The sequence below is a fragment of the Acromyrmex echinatior genome, chromosome 7 (genome assembly GCF_024713525.1).
Source record: "Acromyrmex echinatior isolate Ae372 chromosome 7, ASM2471352v2, whole genome shotgun sequence".
Lineage (NCBI taxonomy): Eukaryota > Metazoa > Arthropoda > Insecta > Hymenoptera > Formicidae > Acromyrmex > Acromyrmex echinatior.
This window is the reverse complement of record NC_141858.1, coordinates 9,976,011-9,999,649: the sequence shown is the minus strand read 5'-3', so window position 1 is coordinate 9,999,649 and position 23,639 is coordinate 9,976,011. Positions and strand designations below refer to the sequence as shown.

The window sequence follows — 23,639 nt, the reverse complement described above, 5'->3', positions numbered from 1 at the left end:
AGCTTCCTATTTCGAGACTTAACGTCACCCTTGGCGAAAATTTACGATCGCATCAGTCCTTATGTGTTGTTTACAGGTCCATCGATCTTCTTAAATCCGAAAGTGGTAGAGCGCCTGTCACCATGCGTCCGTCGAACCGAGTTATAACGCGATTTTCCGATTTAACGAGCAGAAATCCGATTAGCGCCAAGTCGCCAATTTTTTGAACCGTTCGTTTTGCGCGCAGCTGATTATGGCGGAAGTTCGCGGAACTTCCTACGCGAATTTCCGGCCAGGTCCATTCGATTCCGCTCGTCTCTATCACTGATTGTGAGTAATCTCATACATTAGCATTATTGTAAAACTTTTTCGTAAATATCAGTTTTGATTGGAGAATTTGATAAAATTATAACTTACTGATGTAAATTGAAAATATGCATTTTATTTAATATGAAGAAAACCAAGATCGGTCACATTTTTGGATGTTACAAATGATACATAATATATTCTTTTATTAAATCAATTTATTCCATAATTGCGAGCCGATAATTCGGATTCAACCCAATCATTCTGAAACGCTAATAATCCCCTCTAGATTAATTTAGAAAGAAAGAAAGAAAGTAAGAAATTTATTGCGAAAAGTATTACCTCAGTCAGGATTATTTTCTTTCTTTCTTTCTAATTTAATCTAGGAGGGATTATTAGCGTTTCAGAATGATTGAATTGAATTCGAATGTCATCGAAATTATAACTGGAAAAAATTGGTTTAATAAAAGAATATATTATTAAGAATGTATTATTTGCAACATCCAAAAATGTGACCGATCTTGGCTTTCTTTATCATATATATGTGCTTAAAATTCTTAATACATTTTATTTAATATTAAATATAATTGTATAGTTAAATGTAAAATTAAGTTAATATAATTATATATAGTTAAATGTAATTAAGTTAATTAGAATAAATAATTTAATATGCATAATTATACTACATGTAGCCACGAAATAATTACAAATAAATTACCTAAATATTTAAATTTGTATATCATTCATAATTCACTTGATTTTTATTAAATTATTAATTTATGAAAATTGACATAACGTAAAATTTTCTCATGATTCTGCAAGTAACCTTTTAATAGTAGTTATTTTCATTTTAGTACATTTTATTCTCGACAAAAAAGCAACGTAATGTATAATAATATTACATAAATATATATGTTATAAATATTGTATATACATAAATGTATATATTAACATAAATGTATTATAATTTCATAAATTACTTCACATGACTTGTTACAAAGCATGGTTTAGCTGAAGCCAGTTATTGGATTAGAAACCTCGAATAATGATGGAATCAGTAATGATACAAACTGTTGTATCAGTAATAACAGATAACAGGTATGAAGCATTGGAAGACTAATTAGCAATGAGAAATTCTATTTCAATAACTGGATTAGAATCCCCAAAAGTGAATGTTAACTAGATATGCATTCGAATATTTGAATGATGTGTGAGTAATAACACAGACAATACATGGAACATTTAAAAAATAATTAGCAACGAAAAAAATCACCTCGATTTAGAATAGATTAAATTTGATAGATTAGAATCTTCAAAAGTGAATGTTACAAATGAATGTCATGTGGCATATTTGAATAAATAAACAAAACTTTTAATTTCCCAATATAAAAAATTCAGTAAAATTTTTAAATTTAATAAATTCGCTCCAAATTATTTAGGTACTAAAGATCCAGCATGACTGTTTAAAACTTCCATTTCCTATGTCCGTTGTGTATTCACATTACGGTCTTAAAAGATACTTTTTTCAAGATTTTTTTAGATTACATCTTTTCTGAATGCGTCACAAAAAATTCTAGGACTGAAACCAGGAGAATTTTGCGGACTAATCGAATATTCGAAACTCACAGATAAAAATATTTCGCTGATGCGCTGCCAATCAAATAGTATCGGATAGTCAATCCCCACGAGCTTTCGATTGCAAGCGATAGCCATTTCCCATGAACGTACGGTCGTACGCACATATGTCGTAAATAACGCGAAGAGACACGCAACTGATATAATATCGATGTTGATATGAACGGACGATGATAACTTGACGTATCGATTGAACGACACGCGAATTGGAGCTCGCGAGTTTTTTAATATTTCATTTTCGCCATTATTTCTTTACACCTGAGAAATCCGCGGCAATGAACTCGCATGTCAACGGTAGGACCAGGCATTCAAGTCGCTTAAGTTACGAAGAGATCGATTCGGGACGTATACACATGGCATTTATTTATAACTCCAGATACTTGGTGTCCCAGCTGAGGGTCGTTCACTCGTAAGTGTGTTATCGACTATGCACGAAAGTTCGAATTGTTCATTTAAAGCTCGTCCAAACTTTCACCCTTGCCCAATATAATTGCCCTTGACGACAAGCTGGAAAGTCCGGAGTGAAACTTAATCGAAGACATTAGGCTGCCCCAGTCAAAAATTAATCGTTATATCAATACTTCAATTAAATTGCCAGAAAATGTTAATTAATCAAAGTACGTTAATTACTTTTTTCTTAAGGTTACATAAAGTATAGATTAACTTCGGGAATTAATAGTCGTTACATCAATACTTCGATTAATTCGCCAGAATAGCGCTAATTAAAGAAAATTAATTAACTTTTTCTTATGGTAATATAACGTATATATCAGAAAATATGTAATATATAAGAGTAATAAATCTTTAAAAACAGAGAAGGAAAGAGAGAAAAAGGAATTAATACAATGTGTGGTATAAAATTTATTTTAGTTGTGTGTGTGTGTGTGTGTGTGTGTGTGTGTGTGTGTGTGTGTGTGTATGTGTGTGCGTGCGGTATTATATTTTATACGAAATATTATATAACTCAAATAAATGGGGAATTAATTTCACAGATGCGGTAACTCAATTGACTTTTATTAATCGGCAGTTATCTCTTGAAAAGGAGCTAACAAAAATAAATGATACAATTAGAAATTACGAGATTAAAGGGCAAACGAGTTTACAAAGTTTTAAAACTAGGCAATTCCATTAAAACGTTCAAGGAGAATTGATTTCATTGTAACGGATCATACAGAAGTTGGAAGTTTTAATCGACTTTAATAGATACTTTCGTTAATTAATTATTCCGCGCTTCCGCGAGGAAATTGTTTGCATCACACATTCTTCTTTTGCGGCTTTTATTTTATTCTTATGTAACAAATGAATCGTATATACATATACAGCACACAACGCTGAATTAGGAAATAAAAAAATCCTTAACTTTTAATCAAACGGATCCGAATGGAAATCCGGTTGGCGTAGATAAATGACAGAGTGCCGTGAATCCTCAGAGTTCACGAACTTCTTGCATTACATCGGAATTACGAAGACAATATTATGTCACGCGCACTTCGTGTAATGTATGTTTGTCTAATGGAAACTCAACATTTTCACCGAGAAATATGTATATGCAAAGCTGCTCGCGTATTTAAAAGCTTCGCTTATCTATAGAAAAACTTTTCAGCGATACGCACTTATTCGACTGATAAAATCACAACTGACGAATAAAAAATATGATGTTTTAAAAAATAATTCGCAAATTTGTGATATATCTAATCAAGTATACTTAATCGAATCAGTATCGCTGGATAAAAGCTGTTATAGAGATCAAGTTTTGATCTAGAAACCCAAAGGGATATCTTCAATACTCGAGGAACTTAGAGCGGAAGCGGAAGAGAGACGAAGCGAGAAGTGGTTGAATCAATATCGTTAAAATTAATACTGTTAAATTAATCGCGTGCCGCTAGAGAATTTCTGAATTTCGTTAGACATTACGATAGCTGCCAACGGAGAATTCTAACGGACAGAACTCATTTGGGAACTGTCAAAGTCGAATCATTCTATGCTATTACCGATAATGATATTTATCATTTATCTTCGACTGCTATAATGAAATTGAGAAAGTTTAACAGCTTTAAAAGCAACATTGACGTGTCCCATGTTACTCTTTATCTTAATTGTGAAAAAGAAATAAATTTAAAAATTCATTTTGAGTTTTCAACAAAATTCAATTGCAATACAAAATTCTATATATCGTTATATACGTTACTTTCTAAATCGTAAGTGTGAATACTCACTGGTTATCCAGTGGAGCACGTGGCATTGAATAATCAGTGAAATTCAACAAAAAAAGAAAGTTTGAGCATTATATAATTAAAATACCGATATTCGCATGTTAATTTCAATCTTCCAATATCAAATGTATTGAATTTATGCACTAAAACAAGGTTAGTTAGAGTACATAATAAAGATTAGCTAGATTAGGGATTTCACATTTCATTCATTGATTACTAGTAGCATAATTAGCACTGATAATTAGTAGTGATTATTCACTGATTCAGATTTAGAGAATATATAAATTCTTTACAATGTTTTAAAATGCTAATAGTATTATTATCAAATCGATGATTAATTTTATTTGTGAGATTAATCAATTTATGATTGCAATGCAAATTCGACAGTAATCGTGCAGTTTATATAATTGAAAAATGTATTTTAAATTTATACAGAAATATTAAGCACAAATTATCAGGCATCAATATTTAATCTCGATCGTATTTAACGGTTTCTTACTTATTTAATTTATTCATATAGCGATTGTTTAACTTAGGGCTGATTGATCCACTTTCGGATATATACTATATGATAATTTACCTTTAAGCAAAAAAAATGAGAGAGAGAGAGAGAGAAGACAAAGCAAGACAAGAAATTGAGTAAATTAAAATTGATCAAAAAATAGAACAATTCAATCTCAATATTGTTAATATTTTTTGATTTATAGTTCTCTCTCTTAATTAAAAAAATATGTTTGTATATGCTATATAGTTATACATATGATTTTTACGTGTATAATATACAATATAATATACATTCAATATTTATACATATACATTTGCATATGAATTTTTATACGGATATGAATTTTGATACAAGTACTTTTCGACATTTAATTTATCGCTATCTTGAAAATCCTGAAAGTTATCGATTCTGATGATGTAACAAAAAATAGAATCTATATATATATATATAACAAATTCCAACAAACTGTTCAAATCGATGATAAAATACGTAATACGATCTTTTGTAATATTCAGAGAGAATGTTTTTTTTCTACCGCAACCCAGAGATTATGGACAGTAATCTGTAAATGTAACGTTACGCGTGTTAAACGTGCGCCGAGATGTTATCATTAAGCATAATCGCGGCGCGTCGCCGTTCTGATACGATGTCAAAGGTCAACAACCGTTCCTGTTAGACGATGTTAATCCTCAATCGAGACATGGGTTCGTGCTCGCAGGGCGTATTCGTCCGGACACGTCAGGTCCACTCCACTTAACCCTCGCCCCCACAGATAAAGGCGTCACGATTATGATAAATGCGAGTTCCGAGCACGCGGGAGTTAGGTAGCGCTTAGCACATGTAACGGGCGAAGCGGCGAATTTTATCTCGCCGCGTGTACACGAGGCCGAACGTACACGATTTAAACGTTTTCCCTTCGCCTCCTCCTCCCCCCGTATCCATCTGTAACGTGGTAACCCGCCAAATTACAAGTTACACGAAGCTCGAGCCGAGATGTTAAATGCTGCTGCAAGTTCTTACCCCGATACGCACGCGATCGCGCAACGGTTACAGTTTTTGCGTTCTAATTCAGTCGCGATTCCACCCCGTTCGGGGTTGATTTCTAGATCAATTGGAGCTCTTCGGAGCGCAAAACGTCGGAAGAAATTTACTTCGCGTCGGGGACATTTTCGGAATTCTCTCGCACGAGGGAACGTTTGCGTAAAAGGAAGCCGATTATTAAACGAGAACGCTATTATTAAACGAGAACGTAAGATCCATCGATAAGATACCGGGAAACAAATGTGTCGTATACGTGTTATTAACATCGGGATTCCGGAAGGTACGTCGACGCGAAATGTTTCACGTATCCGCACGCTTGTTAGTCATTATTTGATTAGGAGCCAATTAGTACGCACACATACACGGGCGTTCCACTTTCACAGCGACCGTACATCCACGTGCAAATTACTAATTACGCATGTAATATAATGTCTCTCGTAGCAGTAAATTGTTTCTTGGGGGACACGTAGAATGCTGTAACAGCGTACAGGGTAAGAATACATGTACGTTGCTCATAGTGATCACCCATCCTTATTTTTACTCGGATCCGTGTCATGGTTTTTATTTATGAAAGAATCTGAATTTTTCACGAAATATTTCTACGTGATAATTTTCGTCAATATTTTCGAAAATATTATTAGATAAACTAATTTCGAAATTTGCATCAGTTTTTGTTTTTTGATTGTTGCAACTGCTTTTCGTTTTAGTAATTCGAATCCGCTTTGGACCATCTACTATATTATGTCAAATTTCGAGACGAAATTTTACTTGTAATTTTATATCGTGCATTTTGATATTTGTGTATTTCAGAGTATACTTGATGTGTGTGTGTGTGAAAACACGGATATTCTGTCTTCCAATCTTTTTCACATTACACGTTAAAATTATGAACAAAATTCTATTCTAACATAAATTATAGTTCGCCGAGAAAATCTAAATTACACCGAATTTCATATAATATGCTCATTTACTAGACGAGTACTCGCGTGAAGAATATTGCAAATAATTTATAAATAATTTGTTACGCCGTCCGAAAATATCATGCGGACATATAGTAGCTAAATTTTAATTTTCGCACTCCGGAATAAATCCGCGAAGCTGTATACGAAATATTACAGTGAATTTCGAAATGTGCATCCACGTATTACGAATAAAGAGGAATTACCGTGTCGTAACGGACATATAATGTAGTCGAAAGCGTTGATGTCACGAGGCGGAACAACACAACACGTATCTCGCGTTTGGAGAAGCTGCGCCATCGGTATCGGTCTCTCGGTCAGTATAATGATAATTTATGCGTAGGATAAAGTGCGCGGCATCTCGGCGACGTAATAATTTATTCCTCGAAGAGATTTCACGGTCTGGCAGATTAAAGACGAAGGGAACGATAAGACGACCAGACATTTGCGACACAACGACAATGCAACATCGACGATGTGAGCGGACACGTCTCCTCAACGCGACCAATCATAATTATTATTCACGAGCTCAATTAGTATGTCACGTCGTTAACGAGGTTGGCCGCGACGGCAACAGCCAGCCATCCTGAAGCTGCAAGCCTCGATTTAACAATGTCGCGCCGTCGATCCCGGCGATGGTAACAGCGCCTTTGAAAGTTAATTAATTTATTGTTGAGCTGTGTTCGGTCTAACAAACTATCGCCGGCACTTTTGTTCCTCGCGACCGACACGCCGCGACAGCGAAGCCTTAATTCCGCTTCATTCATCATAACATCCTAGCATATGCGATTAATCCAGTGGAAGCTGAAACAAGCGCTCTGATTTCGCTCTGTGCATAATAAATAATAAAGAGTACCCACGTTCTCGAGCTCGATACGGTGGTGCGAATTTGTGGAGATTTATTGTCAGGATAAACTGAAATTTATCAATAATTTGCGCGACGTTAAAGAAATCTCGACATAACATTTAAAAAGTTTAACGACAATAATAATAATTAACATTTCAGTAAAATAATAAAGTTGGATAAAAAATATATAGAATGAAAATGAAATATACTTTTAAATATTAATTACTGTTGCCACACAAATTCCTTGACCTAAAATTTCAAACTTTTTCCCTGATTTCCAGACAAAATTTCATGATTTTCCCTGATGTTTCAATAATATCTTAAAAAATTTTTTTCTAATTTCATCTTGATTTGGAAACCATCAAATATAATATTTTGTTGAGAGAGCAACTTAAATTAACGTTGCTATTTATATTTAATTGTTAAGTTGATAATATTCTAAAATTGCGTAAGTGTGATGTACGTATATATTTCTTTAAAGTAAAAAATTTTAATTTTTCAGAAAATTTTGGAAAATTCCTTGATTTTTCTTCGGTTTCCAATTTTATGGCAACCTTATTATATGTAACAGTAGAATATTATTTGAATATAAATTAATATTTAAGTCATATTTCATGTTTCATTTTGAAAATCTTCCACGTTTCTGTGGTCTACCCCATTATTAATATTAACCTTTAAATAAGTAGATGGGATGACCACAAATTCCAGGCATAGTTTGCTAAATATCCTTATTCTAAAAAAGAGAAATGAAAAGTCCAAATGTCTTAGAGTCTTAAAGTTCATTATTTTTGCATTCCTCTAACTCATAAAAGTATATAATGTATTGTAATGTATTGTAATGTAAATTTAACTATAACATGATATATGTACTACATTGAAAAAAAAGATTGGTTGAATATGGCATAGCATTTTTAATTGGTTGCAACAGCCAATTTTTGGTTGCGTTAGTCTATCGTTAATCCTATACTGACATTGCGGATAGACTAACACAACTAAAAATTGGTTCCTACAACCAAAAATTGACTATTGCAGCTAATTAAAAATGCTACGCTACATTTTATCATCTAATTTGCTGCACCAACTAATCTTTTCTTTCAGTGTAGTGAAAAATATAACCATAAAAATAAAATTATTCGTGGGACATTTTGAGCACTCTATCAACTTGCGTATCTTTATACGATTGCGTATCTTTTTTACTTGAAGGTTAAATAAGTAATTATAAATCATTTTTGCAAACGCATATGAATATAAAATTACAGTGGGAATTGCAATAAAGTTCGCTATGACAATTGGGATCAGAAAAAGGAGTTACTCCGGATAAGAGAGAGTTCCGCATTCGAACAATGGAAAGTCAAAGGAATAATGGAGTAGGTGGAATAAATTATGTCCGCGACTCAGCGTCCGCAACTTTGTGAGCCACGCGGCAAATTACTTTCGTCTATCGATCCCGTATGGTGTTCCCGCTACGCTCGCGCTATAATATAATATACTTCGGCTATCGTTGGTATTAATAATTGCTCCGCCGCAATATCACACATGCGCGCATCCCAATCAACGTTCTCGCGGACTTCGCAGTATGTCGTGCGCTCCGACGACAGTGGAAATGATTATATTTGTCGTGTGGCTCTAATGTCGGTGATGGAAGTGCAGTGTTATGAACAACAAGCCGTGAGATTAATGTGTATTGATTGCTGCAAACGCCACGCCACGCCACGCCACGCATATCCATCATTACGACTAACAAAAATAACGATGTCATTAAATATTTTTCCGCAACGCATGACAATTTTGTTTCCAGCGCGTATCAAATATAATTTTAAAACAAATTTTAAATCGAATATTTTATTGATTAAACACGATCTTAACCCTTTGGTGCGCTACACTACGTTTCTGTTACGAATCGAATACATTGAGTAAAAATATTGTATAAAAATAAACATATTATAATATAATATCTTATAGGACTGCGTATACATGATAACAAACTATAGAAATCAATGCCTTAAATGGTCTATTGTAATTTTTTTTTTTCAACGAAACGTCAGACATTAAGGAATAAAACGGTAAGAAAAATGTATATGTATTTTTATTAATAAAGAATAGCATATAAAATAAAAGAAACAATCGGGCATGCTATTTCGAGAATAGTACCAAAAGGTTAAATATTTAATTGACTTTTGTCTCGATCTTCTTTCTCTTTTTTTTTCTCTCTATAACTGCATTCGATAAAAATATAATTTATATGAAATCTCAGAAGAGTGTAATTTTGAAAAATAAATCTGTCACAGATAAAAACAATTCGAAATATAATATTTATAGAGTCGTAAATTATACATGGCATATCAAGAAACTGCTCTTTCATACGAAACAACTGTGAATTTGATTTGAATTTCTCTCTCGGACCAACGTAAATAGTAGAGACCATTGGAAATTATTTGTCTAGACACGCGATATAAACATTGTAAACGCTCGTTACAGGTCAGACGAAATTTCTCACCAAGTCGTCCTGAAATTTTACCTGTCTGACGATTACATTGTCTGTGAGAAATTAGATTTCTTCAAGGTTCATACATACATGACTGCTTAGATTATCTTTGTCAAGACGCATTTATATTAACTATTTCAAAGCACATAAGTATATGTAACTGATCTTTAATTAAAAATTGAATTAAGTAAATTACACACTAAAAACATTTCGTATTCAGAAACGGTCTACTTACGTTCTTATTAAAATTTTGTGTTGATTTTTTTAATATATTTGAATGTTAATTTAACACAATGTAATTGTTATTTAAATAGTTTGTGTTAGTTAAATTAATATTTAACATTTCTTAGTGTCAAAATAATACAATTTATGAGTATAAGTAGACAAATGATATAAAAATAATGTGTTTTAGACCGTAAATTTTAAAACGAATGAATAAGTGTGTTAATTCAACATATAAATGTTAATTTTATTGAAAGAATACATTAAGAAAAAAATGCTGTTGATTCAATTAAAGTCTACATTACGGGCTCACTAACATAAGTGATTAATTCATGTATATTTTTATTGACATAAAGGCTTTAATTATTGAAATAATAATTTATGTTTTTATGTCAATAAAAATATATGAATTAATCACTTATGTTAGTGACAGCCCGTAATATAGACTTTAATTGAATCAACAGCATTTTTTTCTCAGTGTACGCTTTCACGGTTTCTTTACAAATTGAGTCGCTTTTTCTGAGTTTCTTCTTAAATAATATTTGTGTTACTTCAATACAAGATAAATATGTTACTTTCTAACATATCTTGATATTAAATTAACATATCAACTAGAATAGATTATTTGGGACACGCGAATTGTGTTAAATTTAACACAAATTTCCAACGGTATACTTATTAAAATTGGAAATTTAGACTTTTAACTATTAATTAATTCTGCAATGGACGAGTATTTATCTTTTTAAGATATCTATTTTAAGTTATTCTTCGAAATAATATTAGCATTATAATATCTACTATTAAAGATGAATGAAAGAAGACTTAAGAGACTGGAAACAAACATAAAGATAATTCGCGTAAATGTTAAAAAGAAATATATTGTTACCCAGTGCTTGTTGCCAGTTCATTAGACTTAATGAAAATAAGCTAGCATTCCATATTGCATTTTCATAATTTGCCTGAAGACTCATTTCGTCGTCTTAAATATCCATTACTTTTTCATTAAGCTAGACGCTTGAATACTATTAATAAAGAATATGTTATAAAGTGAAATGATTCATGTGAATATTTCGTTGTAACATTGCGCACACAACGTAAAGCTTAACAGGACCCACTATCTAAAAGCTCTTCGCGGCGGTACACAAATTATTAACGACATTACCTCGAACGTTAAGTTGCGCATCGAGTATTAATTAATTTGAAGCACGATCGAAGCAGACGTGAAAAGCGATGGCAGAATAGGAAGAGAATTATGATGTAGCGAATTTTTTTTGCGCAGGAGAAACATGAAGTAACGGATAGCGACGCATCTCGTTGCCCCGGAGGGCTCGCCAGTGTCTGGAAGCAAAAGATCGGTGGACACGGAGAAATACGGCATGGATTTCCCGAAGCGAGAATGGAGCCACAGGCTCAGTCTTCGTGGCAGCCGTAGGACTCATGAGGTAACCATTTCGTCGAAAATTTTCACAGATTTTTTTTTTTAAGCGACCGAACTTCACGAAACGAACCGTGCTCTATAGAGAAATTAATGTATTAAATCGAAAATACATGTCGATATCTCGTATCCTTCGTAACATTTCGTCGTTTAAAATGTCAGCGATGTCGAAATTAAATTGCTACGAGAAAATCATACCTAAATTTATTAACGAGATATTTTTTTTCTCCTTGTTACTTTTCGTATAATTGAACGCGTCAGTAATTAAACGCGTTAGGTATAATCGGTCTAGTTCTTGGAAATTGCAATTTCTGAAAGTTTATAATTTCTGGAAAAATTATTGAACCACTAACTCTTTGTATCATAGTTATACAGTTGCTTTCTACTTGACTGCATGTTATGCCGCCATATGCTGGCGATTACGCATAAAAGAGAAAAGGAAAGACTGCGAGTTTCATGCAAGGGATGCATGCTCTTGCATACATTATTCATAAACGGATTTCTCGGTAAGATTGAACGCGTTGTTCGCGTTGCTGCCCGATATCGTATAACGTTGCTTAGGCATACAAAAATTATGTTTTTATATATCGTCACGAAATATCGTAGTTGCAAAAAGGTAAATTAAACGAATGCATCTGTATGCATTATTTCGACGTAATTGCGTAAGTGTGTTACGTTATATATTTTCCAACATCGATATATGGATTGACAACACATAATTTAATCATTGCACATATGCACATTTATAATAAAATTTATATTGTTATTACTTTACGAATCGATATTAATACCGGCAACAGTTATTCAGAAGCGCAAAATTATTTTATATACGATGATGTAGCATAATAAATGTACATTCGCATTAAGGATGTATTATAAACACGTTTTTTTTTTCTGAAATGAGAAAAATTATGAGAAGTTACAGACATTTTCTATATTATATATTTAAGTGTAATACAAAAATTTGCCAAAGTTTAGAACCTGGATTAAAAATTGTTTTAATAAAAGTAAACATGTTTTTAAAAAACAATTAATATAAAATTTTCATTTAAACTATAAAATTATATTATTGAATATTTTAAATGTTGACCTTATTGAATTGCTTCATATGTACATAGAACATTCATTTTTCAAGGAAAATATAAATTTCCAATTTCAGTCACTTTTTGCAGAAACTATATACACCTGACGCCTACCTTAAAATGAGGTGTGTTGCAATGACAACCAGATACAGATCTCTATACGGAATTGGAAATCCGATATTTTGTTAGTTTACTAAGCGAGGAGGAGATATGTATGTTCATTTTGATTGAAGAAGCATTATTTTCCTATCAAATCGAAATTAGATTGCGCACGTTGCAGTGATATTTTCAATTGTTATCGAAAGCGTCATTATCGAAGCGAAATTTCATTCTAAAGTGATCTCCATCAAAGTCACGAAATTTCTCCACGACAATATAAAATTATGAAGGCAATTATCGATTTCTGACTGACATAACTCTCTCATTACAAGCTACAGTGATATATTTGGTGGTATAACAATGTGCCAGGTGGCGTGTTATCAACCCTTCGCGGAACACACATTGCACGCATATGTTAGGAACACGTCGATGGAGAATGGAGGTAAACGGTGCCAACTAAATACCGCGAGTGTTTAGAATTAGATTCGGTTTCGTCAGGAGACAACGAACGCCCATTAGATCGCGAAGCAATTCAGTCAATTTTATCGTTGCGTACACAAGTTAAGTGGCATCCACATTTCAAGAGGTGTCATCTCGGTAAATTTTCATTTCACAGCATTTCGAAGCGCTTGAAGCGATCCGTGCCAGCAGCAACTCTCGCTCGTAAAAAGATGACATCGTAATATTGTAATATTATGATAAAATAAACATTATGATCGACAAACTTAATAATTTAAGAGCGATTTTAATTCAAAACCGTACACTGTTAAATATATAGTGTTAATTTGACGCTATATAGTTTCAAATTTAATCATTGTTTTAGTATAAAATAACGATATATTAAATGGGAGCTGTGGTGACTTAAATTAGGTTAAATTTCATACTCTTTAGATTTAACAGTGTACACTAATCATTATAATTCAAAATTGTCACGAATTTTCTTTACCTAAAATTCTATGACTTTTTCTTTGACTTTCAATAATAGATTCCTATTTCAAAATTTTATGTATTTTTGTTTTTAACATAGCATAGTAAATTACTATCAATATTGCCGACACTGCGTTTTTAATTTAATTTTTTATATAGTTTTGTAAAATTGCCTGACTTTTTCTATAATTTCTCTGACCGTTTCCAATTTCTCTGACAATTTTTTAATTTTCGTGATTTTCAATTTTGTGGCAACCTTGTAATTGTTATCCTAAATTGCAAGCTGCGGAATCCTTTAATTCTTTGTCAAAGAGAATGAAATACCGTAAAAAAGCTCATTTCACATATTCATGGTTTGACCAGGTAGAGATCAAATAAAATGCACGGCAGAACAGAGTGCTATAGCGAATTCGAATGCAACAGTACGAACCGATGCACATTAAAAGCTGTCGTACGCAAATTGACATAAAGGCGTATGCATAGTAATACTGTATTATCATACATAAACAGTTGGCTCAGCAAAATATATATATGCACTCGGCGTAACTTATCGCATTGTCTGATAGAGAGAATACATCCTGAGTATTTCATCAATCAAGACATTTATGCTTTTACATCCAGATGAATTAGCATGCAACAAGCTATTATATAACTGGTGCGTATTACTCAACTAAATGTGCTATTAGGACCAAAAGTTTGTATACAGTCTGACAATCGAGAAGTTATCGAAACTAAAGCTACATGTTTCAAAATTTACCAGTATTAAAACTTTATAGTCACGTAACATAAATTTTCAGCACTGGTGGTGAATTTTGAAACATAGTCCAATTGTTATTCCATAACGAGCAAACAGAATAAAATAAATTGAATATGATATGTAGGAAAAAATTTGTAATTTTTATCATATTGCAAAAGCAATATATAATATAAAATACTTGAAAAAAATTAATGTTATAAATACGAGCTAACTCAGCTAACAATTCGAGTGGTTGCATGACTTAGTAATAATATATTTTTGAAATGATGACCGTGATGATCTGAGAGTGCTTTGCACCAAGAGATACAAGTGACATAATATAACACAGTAAATCATTTGATCTTTGTTTAACATTGGCAAACAATAACATGATAATGATTCATTATATTACACTGTGTCATCCCTTGATAGAAAGCACTTTAAATTGGCACACTAATCGTGACGTGTGAAAATCATTAACTCTTCGTTTGCAATCATATTACTCCCATTATCTGCAATCTGGGTGTTTCTTGTCCAAATACATATTTTTTATACTGTTCTAGGTTTTCGAAAAATGTGAAAAAATTTAGGGTTACTTTATAACATCTCTATTACTAGTTTTTTAATTCAAATATTGAAATCTTTAAAAATTAAAATCTGAACAAAATTAAGTAAAATTTAAGAGTAAAATTTCGCTTGTACTAAAAAGTTAGTTTACAGATGGAATATTATATATAATTTCTAATATTAATCTGCGTCTTCAAAGAACTTCAGGAAAATTTCTTTCATGAAAAATAACACCGTCTATAAGATTTTCTAAACATATTGAATCTAATGTAACCAGGTAACCAATTAAATGTTAGACTTTTCTATGTACTTCTTTTTACAAGTCTGTAAATGTATTTGTTAACGTTAATTTTCTTTTTCTTATGTTAATAAAATTAAAATAGATTTTTCTGTAGAGTATAGTTACAACTTGTTTCATTCTATTTATTATTACTCTTTAAATTCTTTGGAGTGAAAAAACCAGTCTTGAAAAGAGAGGCTCAATATGTTTAATCTTTAAGAGTGAAATTTCACTCTTCAGAGTGAGATTTCCTTTTAAAGTTTTAGAGAGTAAATAATAGCTATTTAATTTCAGCATTTCCTGATTTTTATCCAATATATTTTAATAAAAGACGTTAAGATAAAATCGTCTAACAATTATAGTGAGAATTTAGATAGAACGCGACGGTGTATAGCGGTGTTAAAATATTAATCCTGCCGTCGGAAATAAAATGCGCCAAAAATGGAGCTCGATAGACTGATTAAATGGACAACTGACGTTAAACGGGACGTTTTACGGACCACTTACAAACGTGAATCACCTTCCCAGTAATCGCGTGCCGTTCTCGCAACGAGATGGCATTATCGTTTTAATGTTTTGCTCTTTGTAGGTCCGTATTCCACATTGCATTAGCGATTTACTGCACCTTCGTGATTATAATGCGGTTGAGGAATGCACGTGATGCCTTAATACTCATATGAGTTAATATTATCTACTTGAAAGATGCAGTTCAGAACAAAAGGAATTTCACCCCTGATGCGTGTAATCCATCGCCATGTGTAACTAAACTGTCGCACGCACAATGCGTGCGATGCGAGGCATACGTGGAATACCACGAGACGTATGCACGTGTACATGTTCGAGCGAAATCTCCTCTTAAATGCATTTCACGCCGCGCAATTCCATTTAGCGTCACGATCCCATTTGTCGATGAGGAAAAAAATCGATTACGTTTCGTAACTCATTACTGGACTGATATTCATTGCAGTGAACAATAATGAACGCAATCGATTCGAAATATAGGTACCTATAACTATACGTGTACGTAAAATAAATTGTAAGCATCATAAATAACAGTGTATAAAGAGAATTACTACGCGAAGAATTAATTAAATTAATATATAAGCGTATATATGTATAAAATAAATTCTAAATTAAATATGTAATACAGTGCAAAAAATTAACAATGCGAAAAAAGAAAATTACATTTAGAGATTAATAGAAGCGATCTAGAATGTAATAAAATGGTCAACAGAGAATTAAAGAAGAAACGTTAAGATAAGATAACAAGCGAGGAACATGGTATTTAATTATCCCTTGTACAATTAAAGTAGCATGTTCGAGCGAAATATCATTGCTCAAATAGCATTTATATTTTGCAACGCTCGTTATGTTTAATTATCTTATTGTTAATAGGAGAATGTAAAACTGCAAATAATTAAATTTAGTATTTATGCACCATTGTTGATGAAGTAGTTGACAATAAATGATACTTGTAGATGTAATTATGCTTTTTCCATTGCTTCTACGTTTCTTTTTCGGATATTGTTCGGATACAGAATATCGGGAACACATAGTTCTACAGAAGGGGTCTTTGTAATTTTGTGTATTCTCTGATCACATAGGACATTTATTGACGGAGTGACAAATGCGTGCTTCATCTGGAAAATAATGTGGATAACGCAAGGTCGATCTATTTTCTTCGCCTTTTCGTCTAACGTTTTGGTTCAAATAACGTATACTCGATTTATGCAATTTCAGATGTTCTATAAGCAAATATTTTCTAGAAATATTTTTCATTCAACTATATATTTCGAAAATGTACGCACATATTCATATATTTTTATATACACATTTTTCATTAATAAAAATTACGTGTTATTATTGATCTTAAAAATATTTTTTGCCTCACAGTAGAAATTAAAATTATACATAACCTGTAATTATATTAATTTCTTCTCTAAATAATTATAATTATATAGTTACAAACACTATTCCATTTTCTAACCACACATGGACATGCGTGCTGCATTCGCCAACGTTACCATTGTAATTGATACTTTCCTAGCGAATTCAGGATGCGTAGTAGCAATGCAAACGAAGCTACTCATGGACTAAAATTTGAAACTTAGAAATAGCAAATATAAGAAAATAATTTGCATAATTATAATATATAATTATCATACGAGGTCTCTGTAATAACAAAACTCTAATCATATTTAAAAAAAAAGTTTATTTTTAAGTTTCATAAATTCTTATAACTTCTTAACCTCTTTTTACTGACATTTTAGAATATGGTTCCCAAATTATTAAAGTAATTATGATGTAACTTTTTTTAAATAGAAATATTCGACTTTATATTATTAATTTAACAAAAAATAAATAAAGTGTTATTTGCTGTGGAAAATATCTCTTTTATTTAGTTCAATACTTGACCGTTACAAATGAGGTGAGCGGCGTGAAAAAGCGCATGTACGTCATTAGAGAATTAGAATAGAGGAAAAGAAACGCTTCGAATTAGACACGTCAAGAAACACGAAGCACACGGCTCCGGTAACATGCAATGAAATATAGCAAGCGCGCTTGCAGGGTCTGTCACATTTCTTGGATCCTCGTGCGAGTTTTCCTAACTAATCAGCACGAACGAAGTATTCACAGAAAAGTTGTTGTTGAATAATTTAAAAGCAGTACTCGCTGACAATTTTCACTCACAATTTTTCACGTGAATGATGCGAACAAGTCGCACGTAATAAATAATAAATCGATTATGAACCATCGACTCTCTTTGCAAGGAAAGCGAATCTAACAAGAATTGGTTAAATTATTTCTAGAAAAGCATTGCAAAATGTGAAGATATTTTGCAGATGTATCATTCAAAACGAAGATATTAAACAAAAAATGTGAATACGAATTGAAATTTAGAAATTTTTGCGCTTTTGATTTGGTCGCTAAATTTCTCTACCGAATTTCATTTTTTATTCGATTTTCATTATATAGTGTGTATAAAATATCTTTTATATAATATGGATAATTTGTTATATAATTAATATTATGCGATAATGATATGTCAAATGCAATCTTTTTATTCAATAAAGAATTCAATACAGAATTAATGCTCTTCGATGTACTCATGATTAAAGTTCAATGATGGGAAAATTCGGAATAAAGTATAATCTAGAATAATCAGTTGTTTGTGTAAGTAATTACACTATCTTTTCGTTTAATCAACAGAGTGCAAATGTGAATAGAAAAAATATCTGCTCGATACAATTACGAAAGTAATTATACGAGTAATTTTTAGAAAAGAAAATATATTATATTTTTTTATTTCAGTCTTCCATCACGTCATACTTCATTGTTCATATAGAAATCATGATTAAAAGGATTAATGTAAGAAATGTTAATTAATCTCCTTCCTCGTAACTATATTTCTGAGATTTCATTTCAGTAATTCCATTAAAACTAAACGTATAATTTCGCACTGTACCTTCACATTTACGGTAAACCCGAAAAGAAGATTTAATTACCAAATGCACGTTGTATGTGAACGTTTAAGTGAAAGATTCATCAAATATTGTACGTTCTATAAATTTCTTGGAGTAAAATCTTATTCCAAAAAAGTGAAAATACAGCAATTTTTGGAAAGAAATGAAAATATTTTACTTCTTGAAAAAGATTGACAATTTTCACTCTTTTTAAAAAATGGGGCTATATTTTCACTCTTTTGAAATAAAAATTCGCTCCAAAAAATTTAGAATGTATAATGATGCAAAAGCTTAGTCGAATATGAGTTTTATATCCTCCTTAAGATTAGTCTAATCCACAACCTTACTTTAAGAGGCTGTAAGCCATAAGTTGCAAGTGATATATCGGTCACGGAATTTATGCTTTTCGTAAGAATTAGGTTTTGTTCAATTCACTGAAGTCTAACAGTTAAAACCTACACAAAGAGAATTTTTTCTTAGAATTTACTCCGAAAATATGATAGTCATGGGACAACATTGTAACATTTCGAAGAATTTTAATGTAAATCTCTCTCATTCGTCAATAAAACTACAATAAAATATAAAATAAGTTCGATCAATTTTACTGAAGTGCATGGTAAAAATCTTTAAAATATTGTATTGTACCACAATTATCATATTTTCAGGGTAAATTTTAAAAGAAAATTCTCTCCGCGTAAAGACTGTGCAAAAACAGTTTAGACAGAAATTATTGTCATTAACCTCTTTCGGCTTATGACTTAAAGGGATCCTAAAGCTGTCTGTATGAAGGTAGTTCGAAAAGTTCTCAGCCTGCCAAAAAAGCATATAATTTGTGGCAAAATTTTTTTTTATTTTTCGACATAGTCCCCTTGTAAATCAATATACTTAGATCAATATCACGAATTAAATTGACAAGCAATTTAATAATTTGATGCTACCATCAAGCATGATATTATAAAAATGTTAATATGTTAAAATTGTTAATAAATTTATTGCGAAAAATATCACCTCGGCCCGGATCTCTTATATTCCGTACGAGCGTCCTAAGTCATTAGACCACCGAGGCTTTAATAATATTCTTCGTAATAATCGGTACAATAAAGAAACATCTTTCTTTCAGGCGACGTAATTTTGAATTATTTAAAGAAGAATGATGAAGATCCAGTTTTGATCATAATAGGCATTTTTCTAATATTGATTGTGTTTCTCACATATGCGGGCATTTGTCTCAGCGATAACGTCCGCATTTGTGACCAAGAACTAAACTAATAAAATGCGCAGAACATTACACGAAGATCAGCGACACTAGTGGTTCGTGTCAGTGTACTCTCCGACATTCGCTCGTCTCACGAAAAAGTAGAACGATATCGGAGTCTCTACGCCCTGGGAATACCGTCAGTCATAATAAAACGATTTTCACAACACGCGATATCAAAGAGTACACTGTATGAAATATCGATGAGCTTATATGGCGGGAAAGATTATAAAACGCCAATCGTGTATCTTATAGAAATACTTCTTTTATTCATTTGAAGAAAGACGGACGAAAGAAAAAGTCGGATTATCTCTAATAAGTAATACGAATGTTTATAACTTAGGAACGTTTAATAACTTTGTTACGAATCTTTATTTTAGACCGCATATGTGAGAAACACAATCAATACTAGAAAAATGCCTATTACGATCAAAGCTGGATCTTCATTGCTTTAAATAATTCAAAATTACGTCGCCTGAAAGAAAGACCTTGTTTCCTTATTATATTGATTCCTTATTAATTATTGCGAAGAATATTATTAAAGCCTCGGTGGAATGACTTAGGACGATCATATGGAATATAAGAGATCTGGATTCAAGTCTCGGCTGAAGTGATATTTTTCGCAATAAATTTTTCAACATATTAACATCTTTATAATATGATGCTTGATGGTAGCATCAAATTATTAAATTGCTTGTCAATTTAATTCGTGATTACTAAAGTTTTAATTGTGTTAGTCCGGAAAAACAATTCGGTGCGCAGTTCTAAAAGACTACACTATGGTATATAAGTATATATATAGTGTATATTAGTAATTCAAGATTGAATTATTTAAAGTAATGAAGATCCAGCTTTGACTGTGATAGGCATTTTTCTAGTATTGATTGTGTTAGGAACTTTGATCACGTCAAGAAAAGTATAGGACCTAAAATTAAAGATGCTACAGAAATTAAATAAGAGAAGAACCTTGTACAGAAAAATTTTCTCAATATGTTCTTTGCAATTTTTTAAGATGCTAGAGGCATCATTATTAAATCAACGATTAATTTAATTGTGAATGTATTATATGTGTATTATTATTTCAGCTTTAATTTATAATTTTAAGAACTTGCATATATAAAAATATTATTAGGCACTAAAATCTACACTTAACCGTCCTTAGTCCTCTATCGCTTTATTTATTTAATTTATTCATGTAACCATTATTAATGTTACAAAAAATTATGATGTTCATAGACTTTTTAAATTAGAAATTTGGAATGGTACAAATGGTATAGAATCGTTATTTATCATATAATAAACTAGATATCGTATATCGCGATACCGAAGTGTTAAGAAATGCATTACATCGACCTGCGCCTCGTTATCGCGAAAAGTGCATGAGTCTGCAGCGACACAATGAAAGTTTCCATCGTTGAAATGTTCGCCGAGCTGAAAACTGCTTGGTGAACACCAAGACGATACACGGACGATGTACGAGAAAGAGCGTGAAATCGAGAGAAGTCATGACCGTTTGCGAACGCGTTCAGGGGACGTATACTGTGTGAAAATAAGAATGGAGAATACGCGCACTAGGATTGTCGCGACACGTAGGTGTAGACATGAAGAGAGTCAGATCTCACATTTCACTCTCAAAGAGGGACGGATTTAGTTACTTCAAAGTAACGCCTTTCCAAAAATAGCGAAATGACTTTCGTGTCAAGAATTGCTTCAATTCTTTCATTCCCATTTTTGTTTTTTATTTTTATTGTACTATTTCATATCTTTTTACGATAAAGTAACACTTTTAATTATCTTAATTTAAACTAATACAATATTCTGAATTAATTTTGTATAAATCTTCGAAATTTAACGTTAGGGATAATTAAATCCCGCTCAGACTTAATTTTATATAAATAATAAAATTTCCAATGAAGAAACATTCCTATTTATAAAGTCGTTCCTTTTGATTAACTTGTGTATAACGTACATGCGACATACAGTTCTCGCTAGACATTGAAAATTTCGAAGAAATCTTTACAGAATGTTCGAACATGCGTAATACCTACATGAATAGATAAGAAAAGGAGCATTATACTCGCGACTGGTTCTTAATCCGACCCTGGCCCGAAGAAAGCATACATGGGGATGTCTTCAACGAAATTCCCTCACGAATCCCTCAACATGAGAGGATTCGCAAAGGACGTCAACATCATATTAGTTTGTTTTTCCATGAAAAGAAAAGCCTGAGCCTCTATTTCATTCTTTCCTTTCATTTTTTCCCCTTCTTTCTGTTTCAATATTTTAGAATTGCTCTGCAGAATGTGATTTATAAAGCAATAAAAATAATTGATTGATAAAAAATGTGACATTAATTTGTGATGAAAAAAGAGAAAAGAAAGAATTTTTTCTAGCAATGAATATTTTTTATTCTTATTAAATATATATAATTTTTTTCATTTCTTGGATTTCAAATTTCTATTAACTAAACTTAAGAAATATTAAATTCTCTCCAGATTAATAAAAGTTGTATTATAATGCGAAACATGATCATATTAAATATTAAATACAAATAGAGACATAATTTACATTGCAGACCTTAAACTGTTTCAAATATTAAAAACCCACAACATCATGTATGATAAAAAGTTTCACTAACACAACCAAGTGAATCCCTCCGATTTAAATTAGCTTTTAATAAGTTGTTCTATGAACAAAAATAGGGGACACATATTTTTTTTTTATACATGCTGAGTCGCACGTTAAGGGGGTGAAATCCTTTCTTGAAAAAAATCGGTTTTTTTCTTTCAGATTGAATATCGTCGAAACTGTAAGAGAAAAAAATTTGCAAAATGAAAATTGAATGGCATTAAGAGTACTTTAGAACTACAATAAAAAAAATTTTGTACATAAATAATTCTTTATACATAAATAATTTTATTATTAATAAATAATTTAAAAAAATATTTTTTGTAGTTCTATAATACTCTTAAAGCCATTCAATTTTCATTCTGAAAATTTTTGTCTATTTCTTACAGTTTCAGCGATAATCTGCTCTGAAAAAAAAATCAATTTTTTTTCAAGGGAGGATTTCACTCCCTTAACGTGCGACTTAGCACGTACAAAAAATACGTATCTCCTATTTTTGTCCATAGAACAACATACTCGTACTAAAAGCTCATTTAAACCGAAGAGATTCACTTGGTTGTGTTCCCTTGTAAAATCAGGGTTGAAAAAAACATGTTTAAAACAGTTTAAAACATATTTAATTGATGTTTTTAATATGTTTTAAACACGTTTTTTTTATAATACTATTTAAAGCATAAAAAACACATTTAAGAAGAAACAATGATTTATAAAAAAAAAAAACATTATCTTTGTCAACCCTAAGATTAATACTCGAGTTTTTACTTTTGTACGCCCACAAAATTTAATGGAGCGATCAAATTCTAATTTAATGTTTAGCACATAGAATATTAACTAAATTAGAAGTACCTGCAGAGTCACCTCCCTGTCGTACTAGTGTCATTAAATGTGCTACGAATAATTTAACGCGAATCTACTCTCGGTCGTTTATGCGCCGTAATAAGGCGACAATCATGCGTATTTACGCAAGACTGCGC

The 23,639-nt window shown here is 31.7% G+C and overlaps 2 protein-coding genes across 5 annotated transcripts in view; one reads left to right on the top strand and one right to left on the bottom strand.

Moving 5' to 3' along the window:
* The window catches only part of LOC105154478 (hypothetical protein), a 211,892-nt gene that overhangs the window by 39,751 nt on the left and 148,502 nt on the right, over positions 1-23,639 (bottom strand). The window lies entirely within an intron of this gene.
* Positions 1-23,639, top strand: part of LOC105154476 (adenylate cyclase type 5) — a 141,196-nt gene that overhangs the window by 24,523 nt on the left and 93,034 nt on the right. For both annotated transcript variants that reach the window (XM_087407702.1, XM_087407701.1), the window contains exon 2: positions 11,472-11,634. In XM_087407702.1, coding sequence (XP_087263828.1) covers positions 11,569-11,634 — 66 coding nt within the window. In that variant the 5' untranslated portion in view covers positions 11,472-11,568. The remainder of the gene's footprint in view (positions 1-11,471; positions 11,635-23,639) is intronic.